The sequence below is a fragment of the Schistocerca serialis genome, chromosome 1 (genome assembly GCF_023864345.2).
Source record: "Schistocerca serialis cubense isolate TAMUIC-IGC-003099 chromosome 1, iqSchSeri2.2, whole genome shotgun sequence".
In the NCBI taxonomy this organism is placed as follows: domain Eukaryota; kingdom Metazoa; phylum Arthropoda; class Insecta; order Orthoptera; family Acrididae; genus Schistocerca; species Schistocerca serialis.
The window spans coordinates 952,232,540-952,258,051 of record NC_064638.1 but is presented as its reverse complement, the minus strand read 5'-3'; the positions used below and the strand labels follow the sequence as shown (position 1 = coordinate 952,258,051).

The 25,512-nt window shown below is 39.1% G+C and overlaps 1 protein-coding gene across 4 annotated transcripts in view; it reads right to left on the bottom strand.

Annotated features, from left to right (window-relative positions):
* Positions 1–18,749: 18,749 nt before the first annotated feature.
* LOC126412745 (cuticle protein 65-like) overlaps positions 18,750–25,512 on the bottom strand; it is an 86,730-nt gene continuing 79,967 nt past the window's right edge. For 3 of the 4 annotated variants that reach the window (XM_050082523.1, XM_050082504.1, XM_050082541.1), the window contains exon 2: positions 18,750–19,040. In XM_050082523.1, coding sequence (XP_049938480.1) covers positions 18,819–19,040 — 222 coding nt within the window. In that variant the 3' untranslated portion in view covers positions 18,750–18,818. Of the gene's footprint in view, positions 19,041–22,729; positions 22,875–25,512 lie in introns of those variants that run through there. The other variant, XM_050082496.1, reaches the window with a different exon arrangement.

Here is a 25,512-nt window from a genome sequence, read left to right as displayed (position 1 = left end):
TATTTTTATTTATTTTTATTTTTTTAATATTTTTTTTCTTAATTTATATCTAAAAATTCCTCTATGGATTAGAAGGAGTTGTCATTCAGAAATTCTTTTAATTTCTTCTTAAATACTTGTTGGTTATCTGTCAGACTTTTGATACTATTTGGTAAGTGACCAAAGACTTTAGTGCCAGTATAATTCACCCCTTTCTGTGCCAAAGTTAGATTTAATCATGAATAGTGAAGATCGTCCTTTCTCCTAGTATTGTAGTTATGCACACTGCTATTACTTTTGAATTGGGTTTGGTTGTTAATAACAAATTTCATAAGAGAGTATGTATACTGAGAAGCTACTGTGAATATCCCTAGATCCTTAAATAAATGTCTGCAGGATGATCTTGGGTGGACTCCAGCTATTATTCTGATTACACGCTTCTGTGCAATAAATACTTTATTCCTCAGTGATGAATTACCCCAAAATATGATGCCATATGAAAGCAATGAGTGAAAATAGGCGTAGTAAGCTAATTTACTAAGATGTTTATCACCAAAATTTGCAATGACCCTTATTGCATAAGTAGCTGAACTCAAACGTTTCAGCAGATCATCAGTGTGTTTCTTCCAATTTAATCTCTCATCAATGGACATACCTAAAAATTTGGAATATTCTACCTTAGCTATATGCTTCTGATTAAGGTCTAAATTTATTAATGGCATCATACCATTCACTGTACGGAACTGTATGTACTGTGTCTTATCAAAATTCAGTGAGAGTCCGTTTACAAGGAACAGCTTAGTAATTTTCTGAAAGACAGTATTGACAATTTCATCAGTTAATTCTTGTTTCTCAGATGTGATTACTATACTTGTATCATCAGCAAAGAGAACTAACTTTGCCTCTTCATGAATATAGAATGGCAAGTCATTAATATATAATAAGAACAACAAAGGACCCAAGACTGACCCTTGTGGAACCCCATTCTTGATAGCTCCCCAGTTTGAGGAATGTGCTGATCTTTGCATGTTACGAGAACTACTTATTTCAACTTTCTGCACTCTTCCAGTTAGGTACGAATTAAACCATTTGTGCACTGTCCCACTCATGCCACAATACTTGAGCTTGTCTAGCAGAATTTCATGATTTACACAATCAAAAGCCTTTGAGAGATCACAAAAAATCCCAATGGGAGGTGTTCGGTTATTCAGATCATTCAAAATTTGACTGTTGAAAGCATATATGGCATTTTCTGATGAAAAACCTTTCTGGAAACCAAACTGACATTTTGTTAGTACTTCATTTTTACAGATATGTGAAGCTACTCTTGAATACATTACTTTCTCAAAAATTTTGGATAAAGCTGTTAGAAGGGAGATTGGACGGTAATTGTTGACATGAGATCTATCCCCCTTTTTATGCAAAGGTATAACAATAGCATATTTCAGTCTATCAGGGAAAATGCCCTGTTCCAGAGAGCTATTACACAGGTGGCTGAGAATCTTACTTATCTGTTGAGAACAAGCTTTTAGTATTTTGCTGGAAATGCCATCAATTCCATGTTTTTGCTTTAAAGCAAGTTTATTATTTTCCTGATTTCAGAGGGAGAAGTGGGTGAGATTTCAATTGTATCAAATTGCATAGGTATGGCCTCTTCCATTAAAAGCCTAGCATCTTCTAATGAACACCTGGATCCTACTATATCCACAACATTTAGAAAATGATTATTAAAAATATTTTCAACTTCTGACTTTTTGTTCATAAAGTTTTCATTCAATTTGATGGTAATACTGTCTTCCTCTGCTCTTGGTTGACCTGTTTCTCTTTTAATAATATTCCAAATTGTTTTAATTTTATTATCAGAGTTGCTGATTTCAGACATGATACACATACTCCTGGATTTTTTAATAACTTTTCTTAATATAACACAGTAGTTTTTATAATTTTTGATAGTTTCTGGGTCACTACTCTTTCTTGCTGTCAGATACATTTCCCTTTTCCGGTTACAAGATATTTTTATACCCTTAGTAAGCCATGGTTTGTTACAAGGTTTCTTACGAGTATATTTAACTATTTTCTTGGGGAAGCAGTTTTCAAATGCATTTACAAAAATGTCATGAAATAAATTATATTTTAAATTGGCATCTGGTTCACGGTACACCTCATCCCAGTCTAACTGCTGTAGGCTTTCCCTGAAATTTGCAATTGTTAAATCGTTGACTGAACGTACTACTTTGGAGGACTGTTTAGTATTGCTGAATGGAGCTATGTCATATATTGTAACTAGCTGTGCACCATGATCAGAAAGACCATTCTCAACAGGCTGAGCATTTATCTGGTTAAACTTATCTTGGTCTATAAAGAAGTTATCTATCAGTGAGCTGCTATCCTTTACCACCCGAGTAGGAAAATCAATAACGGGTGTCAAATTGAAAGAACCGAGTAATACTTCAAGGTCATTTTTCCTATTACCCTCTTTCAGAGAATCTACATTGAAGTCCCCACAAATAATAATTTGCTTCCCCCTGTCTGACAGATGGCACAACAAGGAGTCCAAATTTTTCAGAAATAGATGAAAATTTCCTGATGGGGACCTATATACAGTTACAATTATAAATGTGCCTTTATTTAATTTAAGCTCGCAGGCACATGCTTCTATATGTTTCTCTACACAAAACTTTTTTGTTTCTATACTTTTTGCACAATGATAACTTTTGACATATATGGCAATTCCTCCTTTCTCCATATTTTCTCTCATTACATGTGCAGAGAGCTTATAACCACTTACATTTACCTTATCCATATCAGTAACAATGTGATGCTCAGACAGGCATAGTATATCTATTTCATTCTCAGCTTCTAAATCATCTAAACAAACCAGAAGCTCATCTACTTTATTCTTTAAACTCCCAATATTTTGATGAAATATACTTACATTATTTTTAATTATACTTTTATGAGAGCCTTTCCTTATTCTAACATTTGCAGTACTCTCCTGTCTGAGTTTCTCATTGTGCTTAGGCCTAGTTCCTATACCAGTGGTCACATGGTGTTCAGAGAGGCAGATTATGTCAACTGGGTTGGGTGACTTTAATTCATCAATGGAATTACCTAGGACTGAGATACAACTTGGTGGAGATAAAATTTCTGGTGATTGGTGAAAATTTATAATTGATAGCTGTGATTGGTGATCCAATGTGCTAGAATTGTGCTGTTTAATTTCTTTCCTAAACTGAAGATTTGTTTCAATCCTGACCTCTCGTAGAACTTGACATCTTTCTGTCTTACCTATCCTAAAAAAGGTGCTGCTCCAACACCTGTAACCACTGGTATTTTACCATTCATGGCAGTGCCTCCCCCCCTTAAATTTCCTGCTATTACCCCAGCCAGTTTCCCCTTCCCTTTCCTGTTGAGGTGTAGGCCGTGCCTGGTATAGTCCCACCTACTGAGATAATCAACAGAAACCACGCCAATATGAGCCCCCGCACCCGATCCAAGCAGCAGTTCCAACTCAAAATTAACTCTCCCAACAGAAGAGTTCAAATGAGGCCGGTCATGGCGTCTCAGGACAGATACAAATTCAACATTGGTGTGTCTCGATGCTGACGCAATCTTTACCAGGTCACACTCTATACTGTACCCAGGATCTCTGTCGATGCTGTTCCCTGGCCCTCCCACAATAACCATGGTGTCTTCCCTGGTAAATCCTTTACAGAGTGAACCTAAATCCTCTGTCACCTGATCCAGACTAGCACTTGGTTTGAAAAATTTGTGACCTGGTATTCTGGTCCTAATTCCTCCTGCAGAAGTTGGCCTACACCTCTGGCATGAGAACTGCCTAACAACAAAACTTTCTTCCTTTTCGATGACTTTCCTACATTCTTTTTCAATTTCCTATTGAAAGTTTGTTGTGTCCTGTCTACACCTACCTCTTCTTGAGGCTCATCAGTTTCTAACTGAGGCAACAGGTCAAACTTATTTTTGACATTCACCACAAAACTGTCAGACTTAGTTCTAGGCCTATTCCTTCTGCTACCTGTTGCCACTTCCCACCTCTCTTTGCCCTTCTCCCTCCTTAACCTGTCCAGATCTCCCCTAGCCTGATCTAGCTCAGCCTGAAGGGCAGCAATTTTCCCCTCCTGTTCCACTATCTTCCTATCTCTGCTGCAAATCCTACATAACCACTGATGAGCCTGATCCACTTTCCCAACACGCACGCCACTGCAGTCCCCCCAGTGAAAAAAACTACTGCATCCATCACACCAAACCCCGGAACTAACAATTCTACGGCAAGTCAGGCACTTCTCACTCATGGCAAAAATAATACTTTAGCTAGAATAAATCAATTAAATTACCGAAAATCAAAAAAGACGTTACAAGAATTAAGCCTATTCACAAATGTATATAAGCAAGTTTCTGATTTAAAATTCCGCTGTTTTTCTGAGATCTGTATTAAAACAACGAAGGTATACGCTATTTATTATATATTTCACTCGATGGAATGAAAAAAAGGACAATTAAACGAGATACTTTAACTTTGAATCTCCAAAAACGTTACGAGAATTAGGCCTATAAAAAAAATGTATATAGGCAAGTTTCTGATATAAAGTTACGCTGTTTTTCTGAAATCTGTATTAAAACAATGAAGTTATACGCTATTTACGGTAGTTTACTTATTTGTTACCGAGAAACTAGTTAAATTACCGTGAAACAAGAAACAAACACGTTTACAAATTTTAAGCCTAAGCGCGACTTCGCGAAGTTACGATCTTTTCGTGTTTTCTGAAAAAATACGCAAAGAAAAGTCAAACCTTTAACGGCAAGACTAAACGATACACTAATGCACGTATTTAATTTGTTGTCGGCGTTAAACTAAATTATATTCCTGTCTAAATCACTTAACTTTCTGGAAATGGTTTCTGGCGTCACTTACTCGTCGGCCATCTTGGTACAGACATCCACAAAAACAAGTCATACAGTTACCTTGATAGGACGATTCCTGATCTTCAGACATTATTTCGATAAGTGTAATCGCCTACCACAGGTCATCTATGAAGACGATCCAATGGTCATACATATTATTAATAATTAAGGCTGTCCACATAAATATATACCTGTAATGATGCGGTTACTTGCGCAAACTAATTCTGACGTGCTGAACTCTGAAGAATGTTCATTCGGATAGTGAACGAGTCGGTTCAAGGGACTCTTCCGTTCCTCAGTTGGAGATAAGCCTAGAACTGTCTCTGTACTCGCAACGGCTCATAGCACGTGGCGTTTGGGGTTCTGTGTCAATGTAATCGACGATTTTAAAAAGTTCCTTGTAGGTGTTTTTCCCGAAGCTGTTTTGCGAAGTAAGAAGTGACGAGTTCATGGGGTGGCCCAGGGGAAGGGTAGGGGTGGTGTGGAAATTATGAACTTCCCACCCCCCATCAGAGAAATTCATACCTATTTGAATATAGCATTAAAAGCCAAAACAATGTATCAGTTTAAAAAATCGTCTGGGTAAGTGTAATGTAATAACTAGTAAGACTGTATTGTTTTGACAAATATCAAGTGTGCAGGCAGCCACTGTTTACAAAGTTTGGAATCAACTATCGACATGTCATGATAACTCTGCGTATACTGATGTGCGCAAAAAAAATCTATCTAAATACAAAGGCTGCCACCTACTGCGCAGTACGACAACAACAATTTTTCGTTGCTGTAATAAATTTCAATTTCTTGTAAACAGCTATTTTAAAGTTTAGTCATTCAACAGGTTACTATGGACGAGTGATGTGACTATGCATGTACGTGCAGTCTTAATCAATTCGTCGTATAAAAGGAAGTGTAATCGCCGAACTACAATGTCGAAACAAGCAACTTAATGTGCTTTCATTTCTAATTGAAGAAGATATAAACGAGTATGAGTCCATTGAAAGAAATGGTAGTGAATATGTGGTGGAGTGTTTGCTGAATCTTCAGTTACTCTTCCTTAGTCTTTGAACGAAAAGTGTACCACTTCTGACCCGTGCTTAAGTCGTCAGACTAAACAAAGTGTTGTGCGCAAGATTAAGTACCAGCGAAAGTGGGAGTGTAGGTACAGTTAGGTGTACTTAGACGCGATCGGGGTGGGACTTTTTGCAAATTGTGTTAAATGCATTTAAAAATGATGTGAAACTCTACAAAAAACAAGGGGAGAACTCATTTTGGTATCTTAGAAGTAATTTATAAAAGCTAATGGACACACAAGAAATCTGTAACAGCTAGCCATATCATAAAAACATGCAATACCCGTTGCACTTGACAACTGTAAATTATAGGCATTAAACGCTCCAGCTCATCCGCATATAATTAAACAAAACGAATCTGAAAATGTGTTACACTGGTAGGCAGCGTCTTTTGTAATTAGAAGTGTGCGTTTTCTTAGTAAGGACGGAAACCCCCACGTAACAAAACATGAACGCCAATTTGTAAGACCGTATCATAGAGCGACGTTAATCTTGAAAATTGAATTAAATTTCTGTATGAAAGGTCCACATAAGTTAGCTAATACATTGCTTCAGAATTATTAGACGGTATTGGTGAGTTCTAGACAATCAAGATGAAACAGTTCTCCACGATGAATATTTTTCCTTAATAGTAGGCGAAAATACAAGTGTTTTAATCAAATTAAAGTCTCTTTGTTAGTTTGTTATATTGCGCCGTCTCCGTCTTTTGAAGTGAAAGAAAGGTTTCTATGTCTCGTTGAATTAAAGAACGCTGCTGCTGAAATTATATTTACAGCAGCTGACAGTGAACTAAAGAAACGAAAACTGAGAAACGTAGGCTTCCGCGGCCATTGTCACAGTCAGTACGTAAAACTACCGACGTTTCGGTCATTGTTGCAAGTGACCTTCTTTGGTTTACGAAAACACCCTGAAGAACTCCATTTGCAACAGTGACCGAAACGTCGGTAGTTCTACATATTGATAATGCAGTCACAAACCCAGAAAAAATTTTTAAACGAAAGCTTTCTAGCGGCAAATTAGTAACATCCTTTTTCGATGGTGCTGCTAATTTTAATGGTTTTATCACTGGGGTCTGCGGTCAGTTACTATACATTCACTGAAGAGCACATATTTTGTCATTTGTTGCCACTAACTGCAGGAAAAATACCCTGTAATAAACGTACATTATATATTGTTAACGACAATTACAAACTTTCTTATGCTTGTCCTGTACAAGACAACTTATTGCATGAAATTAAGTGTGCTTTACAAAAAACCTGTTTTAAAAATACCCGAAGGTGTTGACATCCGCCGGTTGAGTAACCATCGAGCAGTTCATGCTATGCTCCTACGCTACGAGTCCGTCGACATGACTCGTGAATATATAGAAAAAGACGGTGCTGATTCAGCAATTTTCGCAGGAAAATTCTTATTATAAATAATGAGTAAAGTTTCGCAAAAATAATAACTCAAAATTTCGCAATTCCTTATACTTGTTTCTGAAATTTTGGAATTTTTAAGACACATCTGCTACCTTTGGGACTGTGATGAACGTAGCGCGGTAAGCGAAACTTAAATATAATTAAAAAAACTGAAAGTGGACCCAACAAAAGTAAAAAGTAGGACAAGAAAAAACTGTCAAACTATAAAAACTTAAAGAATCTTGTGAAAAATGAGATTCGTGAAACTGATCAATAGTTTCATGATAAGGCTGTGAAAGTGAGGGAACTAAGTACATATTTTGAAAGTCTTACACCATTTCAAGGGTATTATGATAATGATTGTAAAGAGCTGTGCTTGATGTTAAGACATAAAAGGTGTTGACTATGTTACTATAGAGTTGCGCTCTTTTAAATACGTTGCTCCTAATAAAGCAGAAGATTCATCTTCTGATATTGCTAAAGGGCTACATCTACTATAAAGGACTAAGGACACTCGCTGAATGTGACCCGTGCATTTTCGTTTCTACGTCCGGAGCAGAGAGCTCATTTAGCACAGCGAATAGAGTGATGAGAGAATTAAGAAAAGGATGGGTCAGGATATGCTTCATGCTTGTGTAAAGGCGTCAACGGAAGAGGACGAGGAACATGCAGAAACTTTCATTAATGATTTCATTAACACATAGGCTGTAAGAAAGCTTCGATGCATTAATTTGCTGTAAATGTAAGTTATAGCATGCAATAATATTATTTTGGTGATTCGTGTAATTTTATTCTAGAAGGTAATGTCGTAAATTACGCTATACCTACTTCGTACTTGTACATAATTTAATTACATATCAAAAGATCAAATGAAACTATCAATTATCAGTACCGTTGCTGCTTTTTTAAAATTATTTTTTCACCAAAATTTGTATCCTTTAACATTACCTCTCCCAAGCCCTATCCAATCAAGCTTGGTACACTCCCCTCCCCCCCCCCCCCCTTCCCCAGGAGGAAAGTAGCTGTATTTATCACTAGAATTAATATCTGGAACGCATACTTGATGTCAATTTCAGATACATAATGAATGACTGGGAAGTTTTCGATTTGGACAGTAATCTCAATAAACGAAATTTTCCACTTAAATGAAATCGAATATCACGACAGTGAGACCTCTTCGTAGTGCTAACGTTGCTCTTTGCTACCGTATTTTTAATTTGTGAATCCTTGTGCCACATATTCTTTAAACCACCGTAACACTAACGTCGGAACGCCTTGGCGAAGAGTGGGATTTTATTATGTATCGTTGACTCCGAAGGCTATAAACGTAAATGTGCTTCCTAAGAGATTTTCCAGAAATATTTGCAGCTACAATGCAGTTTGTTCGAGAAACTTACCGACATCATTTGCATAAGTATACCACTTGCCCCCACCCTCGACACATTTTCCCCTCGTACTTCTCTCTGTGTAGGTAGTGTAATTTTTTCAAACCCTATAATGGCAGACATCGTGTACGGGACACTCTAACAAATAATTTCCGTCGAATAAGATAAAACTACTTGTATGCGTTTTATGGAAATTTAAGAAGAGCTTCCATTTCACTGTACATTAGGAAGTTTGACACCGTTCATACACAATACTGAGAAATAATGGTAAGCAAAGGACACCTTAAAATTTTTTTTATGACACGTTATTTTGACCTAATGGAACACGTGTTTAAAATTCATAAGTTTCGTTATTGAAAATAGACTATCATTTTATTCCACTCTTAATAAGCTTTTGTAGATGGAGGTTTGTAAACCACCATGACTCTACATACCTTCTGCGTCACGTAAGCTCTGAATCGTTTATTCTCGATCCTATGCGTTTATGGCAAAACATTAGTACACAACAGCAATACAACCACCTCCATACATGAACAATCCACTGGTATAAGGCGTAGAGTTGTGTGAAATCTCTACGAACTTTTTCCCATATAGATAAGACAAAATATGTGAAAAAATGATACTGTTGTATCACCAAATTCAAGTTGTTTCGGAACTTGTCTTCATGTGGTAAATAGAAGTCTTTAATAAACATTCCATCCTCTTTTATACGAAGGCAGAAGTACTATAAAACAGACTCCTCGCCGGGTAGTGAAAGCCCAATGGATGTCTACCGGCCACTGTGTTATCTTCTGCCTTGCGACATCATGCCGATGCAGTATGGAGGACAAGGGATCAGCACGCTGCTCTCCCGGTCGCATTGCAGAACTCCATACCATTGAGCCGCTACTGCTCGGACAAGTAGCTGAGTGCACCCAGTATCTGTACTCCCACGGAGGAAAAGTCCTTATCAATACCGGGAATCTAATCTGTGTCCTCCTCGTGGAAGCCATCTATGCTGTCATTGCACAGGAGAAATCTGTGATGGCACAGATACCAAGTCCAGTTGTAATCCGATTCCAATATCGGAGAAGAAGCTCACGACAGCTAAAAATCTATTTAGAGTCCTGTGGTCAGTATTGCTGTCATAAAGTGCGCACTTGTGTGATGATAGTGAAGCAGCGAACAGCGAAAAACTGTGGACGAGAAGGGAAGATCTATATCCACGTAAAAGGGCCACAGGGCTACACAAGACAGACGCGGTCGGCATCGCTGGCGCCAAGGGTCTGATTAGAGTGGCTCTCAGTCGGCGCTGGCTTACTTTGCTTCCGCCGGCTTTTCCTGGTTTTCGCTTTCGTGGAGGGACACCTAACGTCTGAATAAACAGACCTGTCTCAGCTGTTTTTCTTGCATGTACTGTAAAGAATTTAATGCAGTTAAGGCAGCTTGAGGCGAAATTCTTTTGTGAATTACTGTATATGTTAGTGATAAATATTTTACATAGTGGAAATTGCATTTTCAGAGTCACACAACCAAGCAAGTGGAAAGAACCAACTGTGCAGCTTTTCTTCTGCGAATTGCTCTTCAGTATGAGAAATTTCAACATTTAATGCTTTGGAAATTTTGTACAGTGCTTTTTAACCACGTTTCTTCAAAATACCCAGTTCTTAAATCCAGTTTTATTAATATTAGAGGTTTCTGTATCTGCAGTTACTGAAATTCCTTTTATCAGAAAAGTGAAAGTTTCAGAGAATTATTTATAGCTTGAAACTGTACTGTAACACTAGGTCCTTTGTGGCAAATTTTGGTTGACTTACGTACATGACTTTTTGTACCTTGGAAAATGTTTTCATATTTGGGAAAATATTTCCTGGATTACTTTTTTTTAACTTCGGAAAAACATTCCAGTACTTAAAAAGTGAATGCCAACATTTAGTAGTGGTTTAAGACAATATGTTACGCTTCTGTTATAGGTCTGACAAATGTTACCTTTTAGCTCGCGAAATGTCTCAATTTGCAGCGTCTTCACGATCGGTGTCTCATATCGTATTGGTTTACAAACTGTGCTAGGTTTCTGACAGATTTAGCACTTACTTTGCGCATATAAGGTGGGAAATATTGACAGATGCAGCGTTAACCAAAGAATAAAAGTGTGGGTATCTAATAATCCAATCGAATACGTAAAGAGAGGAACTAACGAAGTAAAATAATATTATTAAAAGGTGTTACGAAATGGGCTGTTTCCATCATTTCTAGGTGACATGAATAATTTTGCATGTCATTGTGGAAATTACCTGTGACTGTTATTATCTATTGTGTGCGAATTAAGAATGGTATTGCTGTTTTTTTTGTGTTGATTAGCCGCAAGCAGAATGCAACCAAAAGTGGCGATATAAGTTCCATTTTCCATTTCAGACTGTTTGTTTATAAGTTTATCTGGCAGATTTTTGAAATGACTGTAAATTTAGATCTCTTCCAGAATATCTGTTTCCTTCCCCTAATTTGTCTGATGGATAATGTCGAATTTGTCGAAAATGATTCGGGATGAGTGTGAAGAGCGGGGACTTATGTCTCAACTACACACGGCATGAAGAAAAACCACCTGCAGGCCTGTCCACCTTCGTAACAAACAGAGAGAGATTCAATAAATTATAATTTAGATTTCCAATCAAAGATTCGGTCAAGGCCTGATCTGATAATTATTTCAGAAGTCGGGGAATTAATCCACACCTATTATAAAAATAAATGTATGTATATATAAGAGTGTTTGTGTGTGTGTGTGTGTGTGTGTGTGTGTGTGTGTGTGTGTGTGTGTGTGTGTGTGTGCGACACATCGCCTCCTAAACCACTGTATCGATTTCAACCAACCTTGGTACACTTGCACCTTACTGACAGCCGACAATCACCTATGGCCTTCTCTAATGACCTCGTTGTCGACGAAACGTTAAATTCAATTTTCCTTCCTCCTTACAACTGCTTTTTGGGTAAGAACCACCGACCTATCAAATGAGTTGGGGGAAAAAGAAGCGTTTCCAGAGAAACCAGACTTAATTGGCTCAAATGGCTCTGAGCACTATTGGACTTAACATCTGTGGTCATCAGTCCCCTAGAACTTAGAACTACTTAAACCTAACTAACCTAAGGACATCACACACATCCAAGCCCGAGGCAGAATTCGAACCTGCGAGCGTAGAGGTCACGCGGATCCAGACTGAAGCGCCTGGAACCGCACGGCCACACCGATCGGCGCTTAGACTTTATTCATCCGGTATTTGAAAACAAAGACACTTAGCGACTTACAGCCAACTTTAAACATAGTTTCAAACCTTTACAATATTTTTCCTTCCTGTTAATCCGAACTTGGTGGAAGGAAAAATGTTCGTCTATTACTTCTGCGCTGTTCATGCAGTAAAAATACCGCACGAGGCTTGACGTTAAAATTTAGCACTTCTTCACTACTAACTGTATCTGTGACACGTTCAACAGTTAGTATAAAAATGTAGCACTAAACGTAAGTGCAAAACTATATATCATTGTACGACAAGTAATTTAGGTGATATGACGTCATGAACAATGAGATGCGTGAAAAACTGCCGCATCATGCATGACGTTTAAATTTATTACTGCTTTGCTAATGACTCTAGCCGCAATAAATTTCGCAAACCGTATCTCTGAATGTACCCTACAACATTATATCATTGTACGTAATATAGTTCAGGAGTTATGACATCATAAACAGTATGGTCCGTAAAAAACTGTCACATCGTGCAAGAGTTTTAAATTTATTAATTCGTTCCAGCCAACTCCATTCGCAACAAACTTTGCCAAGTGTTCCCATATGACGCTTAATGTAACTAGAAAATTATACCACTCTACCAGACATAGTGCGGGAGATATGACGTCATAAACATTAAGGACAAGGCCAAGCGCCGCTTGGTATGGGTGGGTACGTACAGCTATTAATAAATACGAGGACAAATCTGGGTTTCTCCATTACGTGTTAAATAAATGGTATCAAACAAATTTTCGCCAGCAATTAATAACACCATAGGCCTGCCAAATCAGAAGATTGTCTAATTGGGGTTGAGTAATTTTTCAGAAGTCCAGATTAATTATTTGTTGTATTTTGCAAAGTGGCGAAAATCCACCAAGGCTGGTCAAACAAGTAATTTGAATCTCGTGCCACAGCTAGTTCTCGGCCAAGGTTCAAGTGGTTCAAATGGCTCTAACCACTATGCGACGTAACATCTGAGGTCATCAGTGACCTAGACTTAGAACTACTTAACCTAACTAACCTAAGGACATCACACACATCCATGCCCGAGGCAGGATTCGAACCTCTGTCTGTAGCAGCAGTGTGGTTTTGGACTGAAGCGCCTAGAACCGCTCGACCACAGAGGCCAGCTAGGCCAAGGGACACTAGACATCCTAGTCCTTCGCAGAATTGCCGCCACTCCAATAACTCTGACCTCTGGGTCACGAGACCTGACTCCGCTGGTTGGAACTAATAGTTATGGCGAACCTGGTCAAGTTTACTATGGGGTACTCCTTCCACCAGCAGATGCATAATTGACAAACATAATCCAAAAGCTGAGCTGAATAATTCACTCAGCGTGGATAATTTTGGTGACTGGAGTTAAATCATAGAGATGGTCCCACAGGGTTCAATTCTGAGTCCAATTTTATTATTTATATATGTTAATGATCTTCCACTTCACTGTCAACAAGCAAAATTGGTACTTTTGCAGGCTATACTAGTGTAATAATGAATTCCATTAGCGAGAAAGCAACTGAAGTGTTAGTAAATGATAGTTTCTAAAGAGCTATATAGTGGTTCTCTGAAAATGGACTATCCCTAAATTTTGAAAAGAAAATAGAAAACACACTACATTCGGGTCTGTACAACAATCAGAGACATACCAACAATTGATATACCAAACGAGGAGGCCTCTGCAAGTAGGATAGAATGCACAAAATTTTTCGGTGTACATATTGACGCCAGTCGTTGTGGCTGAGCAGTTCTAAGCGCTTCAGTCGGGAACCGCGCTGCTGCTACGGTCTCAGGTACGAATCCTGCATCGGGCATGGATGTGTGTGATGTCCTTAGGTTAGTTAGGTTTAAGTAGTTCTGAGTCTAGGGGACTGATGACCTCAGATGTTAAGTCCCATAGCGCTTAGAGCCATTTGAACCATTTTTAAATATTGACGATAACTTGATCTGGAAGAAGCATAATACTGAGCCTCTCAAATAGTGAAGTTAAACTACTTTTGTTTTTTGTGTAATTGGTAATCTGGAAACAAACTATCAACCTAGAGAAATAGATTACTTATTTCTACTCAATAATATCGTATGGAGTAATTTTCTGGGGAAACTCATCACTTGGAAAGCAAGTATTGACTATACGAAGGCGAGCACTGAGAATAATAGGTGTTGTTCACCCAAGGACGTCATGAAAGTACTTCTTCAAGGAGCTAGGCTTTTTAACTGAGTCGTCACAGTACATACTTTCGCTAATGGAATAAGCTATTATAATTTGAGATGGACATACCTACATACCTACAACACCACAGGGAAAAATGACGTTTATTACCAATTGTTAAAGCAGCCATTGGCCCGGAGAGGAGCTCAATATGCAGCAATAATATTTTCTAATATTTTCACAGTAATGTAAAATGTCTGATAGGTAGTGGAGCAGGTTTTAAAATTAATTTAAAATTATTTTTCCTTCTATTCCATTTACCATTGACGAATTACTACTTAAGAACTGATAGGCAATAAAGTAAAAGAGACAGAGAGAAAGAGGGAGTTGAATGAGTAGAAATAAAATGATAGTATGTTCATTAATGTTAGCACTAATCTGTATACATATCCTGTGAACTGACTGGTTCCACATCATTTCGGTAAAAAAATCATTCAAATTATCTATGGAGCATGTAAATGACTAACTAACTGACTATCTGCGGTGTGATGTCCGAATTAACAAAAGTGTCATGAGACGTGCTTTCCACTTCAGTAGGTCACGCTTCTTCCGTGAGTCGTTATCCTCACTATACGGGTTTTGCCGCCATTTTCATGTCTGTGTGGGCGCTTTCTGTTCTTGGGAGCAGCGATGGACCGCACAACTCGTGTTAGTGCAGCTTTGATCAGAAACACAGTGGTAAGTATTTCGACTATAATCTCATAGCGTTGCAATTCGATCTTTAGGCGTGATAAAGCTAAGTATTTTTTTGCTATAGACAATTTGTGCTGTCCTTCCATCCATTTCATAACACATTTTAATAATTTGCCTTATTTTATTATCTCTTATCTTACGTACACACTGACATTATTAGACACCAGTGCTCTCTATACTATCTTAATGTCGAAATCGAGCTGTCTGACCATGCCGGCCAAAGATACTCGTATTTAGTTTCTTGTCTAATCACCGTATGAGTACTATGACATCACGAGAAAGCAAAATAAAATTGCTTTCAGATTCTGCTCACACGTCAGTACATTACATCACATTTGGTATAAAGTTTAAAGCCAGAAATAAGTAAATCACCCCTGATCATATACAGTCTGGTGCAAATTTTTTGCCTAGTTACAAAATGGCGGACTAAGAAAATGACAAGAATCTGCAACTACGCCGAAATTTCGTGCTCCCTGCCCATTCACATACAATCGGCGTATTGGAGACATCCTACTGTCAGTGTGAAGAAGAAAGAGTTTGTGATATAAATCAGATCTTATGCCAGTGTGTACGCTATCAATAAGACAGAGTAAACTTTTTTATGGACTTCTTAAGACTTCATCATGTGATATAAATCAGATCTTATGCCAGTGTGGACGCTATCAATAAGACAGAGTAAACTTTTTTATGGACTTCTTAAGACTTCATCATGTCAGCCTCTTTGCACAATTCAAATTCTCGGGGACACAACCAATAGGACCTACGACACCATATCCAGATTTATAGCTAATAAAAATTTAAATGGAACTGTGGCCATTGAACTTAACTAAAGAAATGAATTAACAACTGAGTGATTAGGTGTTAATTGTGTCTTTGTAATGTAAGTATAGCAATCTCGATCTGAATATATATATATGAAATGTTATCTTGTCATGAATATGTGTACCAAAATATTTAAACAGTGATGGATAAAACGGTTTGTATGCTAAGAGCCAATAAAATAAAAAATCTTTATTTAAAAAGATTCCGTGTTTGTTCTGGTGAGTAGTCAGGGATGTTTAAGTATGCTGTTACTGTTTCGAATTTTTTTCCGAGATCAGTTGAGTAACTTGAGGATAATCAGCAACTGAATGTTTCCTCTCTGTGCATCTGTGTAACTTATTCCTTAACTTACCACCCAGATATTCTAAATCCCATCACACTATACATCATGTACATATTCCAGCCTGTGGTCCCTTGGGACACTCATTGGACTATATATAATGGAACATGATGTTATCGCACAAGGTACGCACTCTTCAGGACCTTCTCCCTCATTTTGTTGGCCCAAATGAGCCAAGTATCTGTTCAATTAAAATTAAGTCTAATGTAAATAGTAGTTTGTTTACACAAATGAATTAACTTGAGGGTTATTTGAATACCATTGTTTAAAACTCATTTTTAAAATTAATCACTTGATGTATCTGTTACGTTAATAGTATATTATCCAAGAACCTTAAAATTTCATCGCTTACTTTAAGTTCTCAAGGAAAAATTAAAAACTATTGTTTATTACAAAAACAAAAAGAACTATGGAATAAAACCACATTAAATTCATTTTCCCAAATAATAGCCATGCTTTGGAAACTATTTTGCAAAACAAATAAATAAATAAATAAATAAAAATAAAAAGTTTCAGGCTATCCTTTTCCCTTCACGAGTATGTGGTATTCAATGTGATGGTGCACGTTAATTACAAAGTAAAATGTAATAGTGTAAGTTAGTGTAAGTTTGCTTTTCTCACGTATTGATGGTTTTACTTAAAGATATGAGATATTTTTTTCTACAATCCTTGTACTATAGAGTATACAACAACCAAATTTCGCATAGATTTGATAATAAATTTAAAAATGATAATTTATTTTCCGTATGTTAACGAATGTTGTTTTGTTGCATCACTATGTTAAGAACAAAAAATTTCCAAAAGTTGAAATAACTTAAAACGGAAACAGAGGAAAATCAAATGCTAAAATTTACTGTGGTTGCTTAACTTCATAGGAAGAACTAATAAGCCAAATTTCAAACAAACGTGAAACGTTAAACAAGATGGCATACATCATTTAACATGACCCCTTAGTATATACTGATACCTTCCTACATGTGCTGAACATTCATATGCACAGTATTTTCTAAAATTTCAGCATTATCAGCCTACAAAAAAATCTTGAAAATGTGTAGAATACTTTCCATAATCACCAGAGCACGAAGAGCCTGTGCAAGACAGTGCAGGATTTCCAAATTCTTCCATTTCCTGTGCAGAAAAGTTGAACAATAGTGAATGACAATACTTTATAGTTATTTATATGAGATGGGTATAGCAGATAGCGTATAAGGAGTAGAAATTTAGACTTGCACTGTTTTTAAAACAGCATGCCAGCCTGAGACTCGAGACTTAATAATTTCCTTTCTGGGTCAGTAAAATCACTGGTTGTATTATCCAGATATAGCTCATCTCACAACCGCAAGAGTTTTTCTGCTACCTGCTGAGCTTCTTAGAAAGTCTCCTGCACACCCAGCATGGCTTGCACTGCTTGGGTGAAAGTTATGGCTGATGCTCAGCTCAGTGGGTTTTTGGAAGTCAATTTTTAATGCCTGAGTTTAGTCTGAAGAGCTAAATTAAAATCTGCCCACACAAAAGCCAGAGAATTATTAGAATCTCACACCGACACAAATTTTCACAACAACGCGCACTCCATTGCAGGGTGAAAGATTGATAGCGAAAACTCTGGGTGACTACATTGTTCATTATGTATATTATTTCTCCAGTCAACAACTCTTTTTCGAAACATATATTAATCGTACAGGGATGAAAGAGGTATCGCTACAAAGGATTTTAACCGAATTCTGACAACGCTTGCCGATTTAAAATTAATATTCGTAAATAATTTTGACATAAAAGTGATTTTTAACTATCACAGGTAAAAGGACATCATAGATGCCCAGCTTCATACTTATATTTCACGAAGCTATAAAATTAATCATGAATAATGGCCACCCTTTCCGTATTAGCTTATCAGAAATACCATTTTATTTGTTTTAAAATTTTAACTGGATAATTCTTGAATAGGACTACCTTGGATAACAACCGGGATCTCTGCAGTGGTCAATTATCTCTGCCCGTCGTATAAGCTGACTTTCCTAAACGAATATATTTTCCGAAATGACAAACGTAGTTGTCATTGTCATCCTGCTAACGAACTTACTGTAATCGAAAATGTTTGTCTACTTTAAATTATAGGTTACGTGGCCCTACTGGCAGTCGCTAATCTTCGTACGTCATACAAACCGCGACGAACATTCGGAGTACAAACACATTTTGGGACACATGGAAATATTTGTACAAGGGTGTATCGTATATTCATGATTATTATTTCACGTAGTTTGCTTGATTTTTAAAGATATTTTCTTTTAGTTCCCTCCACTACCCTGATCCCAACGACAACACTTATCTGAAATTCTTTCATTATTGAAAACTATAAAAGTGCAAAAGTTTCGCATGCGCCCCCTAGTCACTGTTTATTTTCGTAGTATTAAGTCACTGAAAGCAGAAGTGACTCTAGAGTATTTTTGGTTTTAGTATCATGTCAACCGAACGTATAATTCCAAGGAATAAAAACTAACATAGAAATCTTAATAATCGTAGATGTGACTGATTAAATGCAAACGTTTTGATATCAGCGTTGTTGAAACTGACAACGGCTGTTGACGACGAACACGAGTGAATACAGGGGCATGGGATGAAGTAGTCAGTGATGTACAACTAGACAAGAGAAACGTATGAGGAGGTAAAAGACAAATCAGTGATTTTACAGAGGCTTTATTTTTGGAGACACAGTACACACAGACAAGTATAAATTAGTATGTAGTGGTTCAGCCGATGATGGGGTGACCCAAGCCGATCCCCAGGCCCAGAGGGGCGTGGCCGATGGCGGGAGCGGCGACGATGGGGGCGGCGGCTATGGCGGGAGCGGCGAGAACGCGCGGGGCCAGCACAGCGCCGGGGGCGGCCAGCACTCCCGCCCCCAGGAGGCCGCGCTTCTCTCGTGTCTCCTGGCAGCAGGCGGCGGCCACGCAGGCGGCGAAGACAATCACCTGCAGAATGAAGATTCATTACGTGTCTGAATCAGGAGAAAAGGGGTGAACGCATCACTGCCACCGTTATTTCATTCGACATAAGCCAACTGGACATAATATTAGTAATCCCCTTAAAAGAACGCATCCATTGCATTTGAAATCTGCGGAAATCGTAGAAGTAGTACCAGGCCGTCAGCCTGACGAAACTCGTGGCAGTAAAGCGATTCTTAAGGGCAAGTCGGTTGTGTGGAATCAGTGTAATAGGACGGTCTATGTGGGCACATGGGGGGTATCATGAAGGAATTATCGGTTGTGGAGCCGCCAATGTACACTGATGTCCAAAATGGAAGCAACAAACCGGAGTTTCCTCGTCCAGTGTGTAATTCACGATACAATGATAGAAACTTTCAATAGGTTTCCTACGGTCGTTTTCTGCAGGGTAGATCGCATTCCAGTCAAAGAACAACCACGCCAAGGATGACGTCAGGGCACCTATGAAATAGGGTAGTGTATGCCGCGTAGTCCCACATCCACTATCGCTGCGTACAGGGTCATAGAGGGTGCATTATGGCCCATACCAGACTCTCTGTGGTGAAAGACCTTAGGAAAAATGGAAGTAAAGCAGTCGCAAACTGATGTGGCCCGATGGATTAATGTGGATCATTCTGTTCTTTCTCGGATGTGGCGACAGTTTATAGAGACTGAAACTGTGTCCCGAAGATCAGGGCAGGGCCGACCACATGTGACATCAGAAAGAGAGCACCGTTATTTGACTGCAAAGGCTAAGTACTGCACTGCAACTGTCATTTGACCTCGCAGTATCCCCTGGACGTACTGTATTGAGGATAACGGTGTACTGCAGGCTTCAGTAGCTTGGCCTCTATTGTCAGAGAGCTGCTGTTTTTGTATGTATGAAGCTTCTTCACAGAATGGGACCGATAAAGTGGAGTTCCACCCCGACCGTCGAACAGTGGGCCAGTGTTCTGAAGAGAATATGAAACACGACTTCGAGACCCGAACATTGAGGAAAGAGACAGATATCGAGGAGGACTGCTAGTGGTGTGGGCAGCGATTATGTTGACCACTCGAACACCACCTCATGAAATTGTATAGGTGAACATGAAAAGTTTAATTGCTGTCAGTTATTATGAAGATATATTGGGACCTCATGTACGGTTGTTGCTAGGTGCTGCGTGCCCAGACTTCGTATTAGTGGACGATAGTGGTCGACCTCATAGAGCACGCGTCGTTGATGTTTTCGTGGAAACAAGATACTGCACGCATGACGTGGCCTGCTCGCTCCCCCAATTTGAATCCAATAGAGCATGTCTGGGATTCACTAGGGACATGGGTAGCATAACGTCAGCATCTACCAACCACTTCCCCAGATTTACGAGCAGATCGGCAGGTAGATTCGCCTTTATTGCCTCAATATGAGATTTATGACAACATTCACAGCATGCCCCGTTTTTGCCACGCCTATATTGTTGCCACAGGTGCTCACACACCATACTGAGCACATTAATCAGTTGTCGTAATGTGTGTGCAAATCCATTAGGTTGATAAAAAGAAACCACGTTGTTACTACTTTATTATCACCTGTTTACACGGTTTTGTGGCAATATAAACGCAACCTTACAAAATTTCCGTTTGTTGCTTTAATTCTGGACACCAAGCTACATACCGTGATTGAAATGGTCCAATCTGTTGGTGTACTTCCACTGGACATGAAGACAAACACAGTTATGTTCGGTTACACAAAGGAGGAAGAAGGCCGCTTAGTAGATATCGAAGTCGCTATAGATAGGGCACAAGCTATGACTGCACAACTACAGGCAGGAGGATGGTCGCGGACTGCTCAAATGAATCTGTCCAGCATTGCTCTCGGGTCATAGAAAAACATAAAATGGTGCAAATGGCACTTACGTCATCAGTCCCCTAGGACTTAGAACTACTTAAACCTAACTAACCTAAGGACATCAAACACATGCATGCCCGAGGCAGGATTCGAACCTGCGACCGTAGCAGTCTCGCGGTTCCGGAATGATGTGCCTAGAACCGCTCGGCCACAGCATCCGGCACAAGAACTTAATCTATCTGACGAAAGCGGATATAGCTAACCATTATCAATGGATGTTCTGTTTCCTAGCGAACTGCTGTGTAGTGTAAACCGTATTTAGTGTTTCATAAACATTTTCTTCGTGAATGGTACGACTGAAGTAGTCTACTGAAGCAGCATATTCAAAATCATCTGCCCCAATGAAGGCTTTACGAGACTGTTGTAATATTTAAATTGTCAAATGAAGTAATAACATTTGTTATATAATTGCGGTACAGGCTTATCTTCACGAACGTCAATGATTTTCGAATATGGGGGTGTGCCAGATACCCATCCCGTGGTTGATTTTGCTCTGTTTAAACGAGAGAAACGGAAAATGCTAGAGACATGGCTGCTCCGTACTATCGACCACGCCTGAAACAGATATTTCTGTGAATTAATAAATGCTCTCAGTGGTAAGGCATAGTTGGCAAGCAGACACCGAAGAGCAGGTTCAGCAGCGTAATCGAAAAAGTAGGAAATGTAATCGAAATTGTTGCGAATATGGCCCATCATTGGTTGTATAATGACGACAATGAAAATTTGTGTCAGACTGGGACGCGAACCCGGATTTCCTGCTCCACGCGAGCGGTTGCCTTAACCGCTTCGGCTATCCGTACACAAATCACAGGGAGAAAAAAATTGTTGAAATGGCTATGAGCACCATGGGACTTAACATCTGAGGTCATCAGTCCCCTAGAACTTTAGAACTACTTAAATCTAACTAACCTAAGGACATCACACACATCCATGCCAGAGGCAGGATCCGAACCTGCAACCATAGCGGTCGCGCGGTTCCAGACTGAAGCGCCTAGAACCGCTCTGCCACAACGGCCGGCTAATGACAGGGAGATACAAACTTCAAAATGTCATCCATGTGCCATAGCCTGCACTCGTACTTTACGCATATTCCCGTCGAGGAAGGACATATATACTGAGAGTCGAGGATCTCGCATTGGCAAATAATTAAGAAATAGCAGTGCCTCTGTTATTAAGAAGTATGATGAAATGTTTCTTCGTACATGCATGTTTGTTCGAAGGATACATTGCATCGTACTTATTCATAATACAGGCAGTAATGACTCGTAATCGGAAAGGGTTTCCTTGACCCGCGCTTAGGATCTTTCTTTGTTCGTGTAGGTGTTGAGTGTAGATGACTAGTGTAGTTGTGTGTATGGTGTGGCGTCTTGTTTGTCTTGTATCATGGACGGATCACCATCAACAGTTTTAAATGTTCTTCATCGGACACTGCCGAGAGTTCTGAAGTTTAATCTATGACGTTCGAGCAACGTTGGCTGACAGGAAATTGACGCCCCCATCTCTCCCCACACCACAAAAATGGTAGTAGTGAAAATGTCTTCCACCATCGAGATTCGAACCAACTAGATCCGACGCGAGTGCCATCGAAGATGAGTACGTTGGCAATATCGACTGCAGAGGATGGTACTTATATCAAGTCCGTACCAGAGAAAGGAACGTTAAGAAAGAACACATTCGATGGTCGACTGAAACGGAATACATTAACAGAGTGGTGGTTGTTCTCCCGTTCTTTGCTCTGATATGAAATACGAATGTAAAGGCTCAGATGTGAACTGACAGTGTTACTTACCAGAAACTTCATGTTGTAAGATGGGAGAGGCAAGTGTGTCGAATGCAGTGGAGCGGCCAGCGTGTGGTTTATATAGCTGCACCGTCGCCACGTGTAGGGCGTTGGCTGGCTCAGCTGTTGGCCTTCGATGACACTCAGCAGGCGGCGACCGCCGTGCTACCCTTTACACTGTCGTAAGCCGCTACGTCCCTAAACTATAGTTTGTAAAACAATATATTTCAGCGTTTTCCTCAACTTTACTCCTGAACTGGCTAGTTCAATAAGTATCACTTCCTTGTTTCTCTGGACTTCCGGTTATTAGTACAGCTTTGCTGTTGATACCAGATACGACAATCAGTACGTCAAACTCCTTTTCATTGTCGGCTCCCTATGCCTTGGGAGGTTGGATCGGCGTCTAGGCTAACAAGCGAAATATCCTCGCTCGAATAGACTGGTTCCGCTGCAAAATACTTATCTGCGCTTATGTCTTCTCTCTGAGTAGCACGTGCAACATACGCCCTCAATTATTTGTTGATTGTATTCAAATCACTGTCTTCCTTTACAGTTTTTCCTCTCTACTTTTCTCTCTAATGCCATGGAGATTGTTCCATGACGCCTTCTCACATGTACTACCATCCTATTCCTCCTTCTTCTCAGTGTTTTCCATATGTTCCTTCCTTCGCCGATTCTGCGGAGAAACTCTACATTCCTCATCTTGTCACTCCACTTGATTTTCAACATCCTTCTGCAGCACCATATCTCAAGCCCTTTGATACTTTCCTGTTCTGGTTTTCCCACTGTTCATGATTCACTGATATTCTCCAAACGTGCAGTCTCTGAAATTTCATCCTGAAACTAAGGCCAATATTTCATAGCAGTAGACTTCTCTTTGCCTGCCTTTTGTGCCTGTACTATCTTGTTTCTTATGTTCTTGTTGCGTCGTCCGTCATTGGTAATTTTGCTTCCAAGTTGACAGAAATCTGTAACTTCGTCTGTTTAGTGACCACAAATATTAATGTTTACTTTCTTGCTACTCCCATTTCTCCTACATCTCATTGTCTCTTCCTTTTTCCGGTTTACTCTCAATCTATATCATGCGTCCATTAGACAGTTCATTCGCTCCAACAGATCCTGTAATTCTTCTTCACTTTTACTGGTGACAGCAATGTGATCAACGAATCTTATCATTTTTATCCTTTCATCCTGAATTTTAATCTTACTGTTGAGTCTTTCCTTTTATTTCCTACATAGCTTTTTCGATGTATAGATTGAACAGCAGGGGCGAAAGAATGCATACCTGTCTTACACCTATTCAAATGCGACCACTTCGTTTTTGGTCTTCCAGTTTAGTGTCCTCTTGATTCTTCTACATACTGTATATTATCCGTCTTTCCATACGGCTTGCTGCTGTTTGTCTTCGAATTTCGAACGTCCTTCACCATTTTACATTGTAAAACGCTTTTTCTAGGGCGACAGATCCTGTGAACGTGTCTTGATTTTTGTTCAATCTTGCTTCCATTATCAACCGCAACGTCAAAACTGTCTCTCTGGTGCGTTTACTTTTCCTAAATCGAAAATGACCATCATATACAGGTCCTGAATTTTCTTTTCCATTCTTCTGTGTGTTATTCTTACTAGCAGCAGGGATGCATGACCTTTTAAGCTGATTGTGTGTGTGATAATTCTCGCACTTGTCAGCTCTTGCTGCCTTCGGATCTGAGAGCATGATACTTTTTCGAAAGTTTAATGCTAGGTCGCCATTCTCATAGATTCTACACCCCAACGTAAATAATCGTGTAGTTGCCACTACCCCCAATGATTTTAGAAATTCCAATTGAATGTTGTCTATCGCTCCTGCCTTATTTGACCTCAAGCTCTTTTAAATTGTTTCTAATCCAGTGTCCCCTAAGTCACCCATATCCACTTCGATTTCCTCTTCTAACAAGTCGTCAGACAAGTTCTCATCCTCACAGAAGTTTTCTGCATTCTCTCCTCTGCATTTAAGAGTGAGACTCCCATTGCACTCTTAATGTTATAAACCTATATTTTAATTTCATGGAAGGTTGTTTTGATTTTTCTATGTGCTGAAGCATCCTCTCAATAATCACTTCTTTTTAGATTACTTTATATCTTTCCTGCAGGCATTTCACTTTGGATGACCTCGCTTGGTATTTGTTTCAGGCTTGATGCACTGAATGTCAGCAAATCACGAACAGTGGGAAAACCAGAACAAGAAAGAACCGTAGCGCTAGAGATGTGGCGATGCAGCATGATGCCTTTCCCTGAACATTTTCTCCAATGCTTTTCCGTAATTACCTTTCCTGCACCTGTGTTTGTCCGTCCAACGTCTGTGATTAACCTTTTATGGAGACTTCAAGTCCTCTTCAACTTAACTGCCTACTCTGTGGTTCCTTTTCACAGTGTAGACATGTTTAGATATCTTCAAAGGCGTCTACGAACAATTAAAGCTTAACAAACATGACTTCAAAATATGCAGGTGAGGGCATACTACCACCAGTGAAGGCTAGGTCTGTGAAACTGCGACTGTCTTCAGTCGGTCTTCGGAGGTTAACGAATTTAAAGACTTTATTAGCTCAAATAGTCAAAGAAACAATACCACGTAGTACACAACTGTGACTACCTAATGCACAGAGTCATAAATGGGGTATTATTTGGTAAGCAGTTTAACTTATACGTGAACCATTAAGTGTTAACATAGTTACACAGTCGTTTCCCCAAAACAAAAGTTGCCTTGTTGCTACTCGTTCATGGCTTATTCTTCATCAAAATGTAGACTTTAGGAG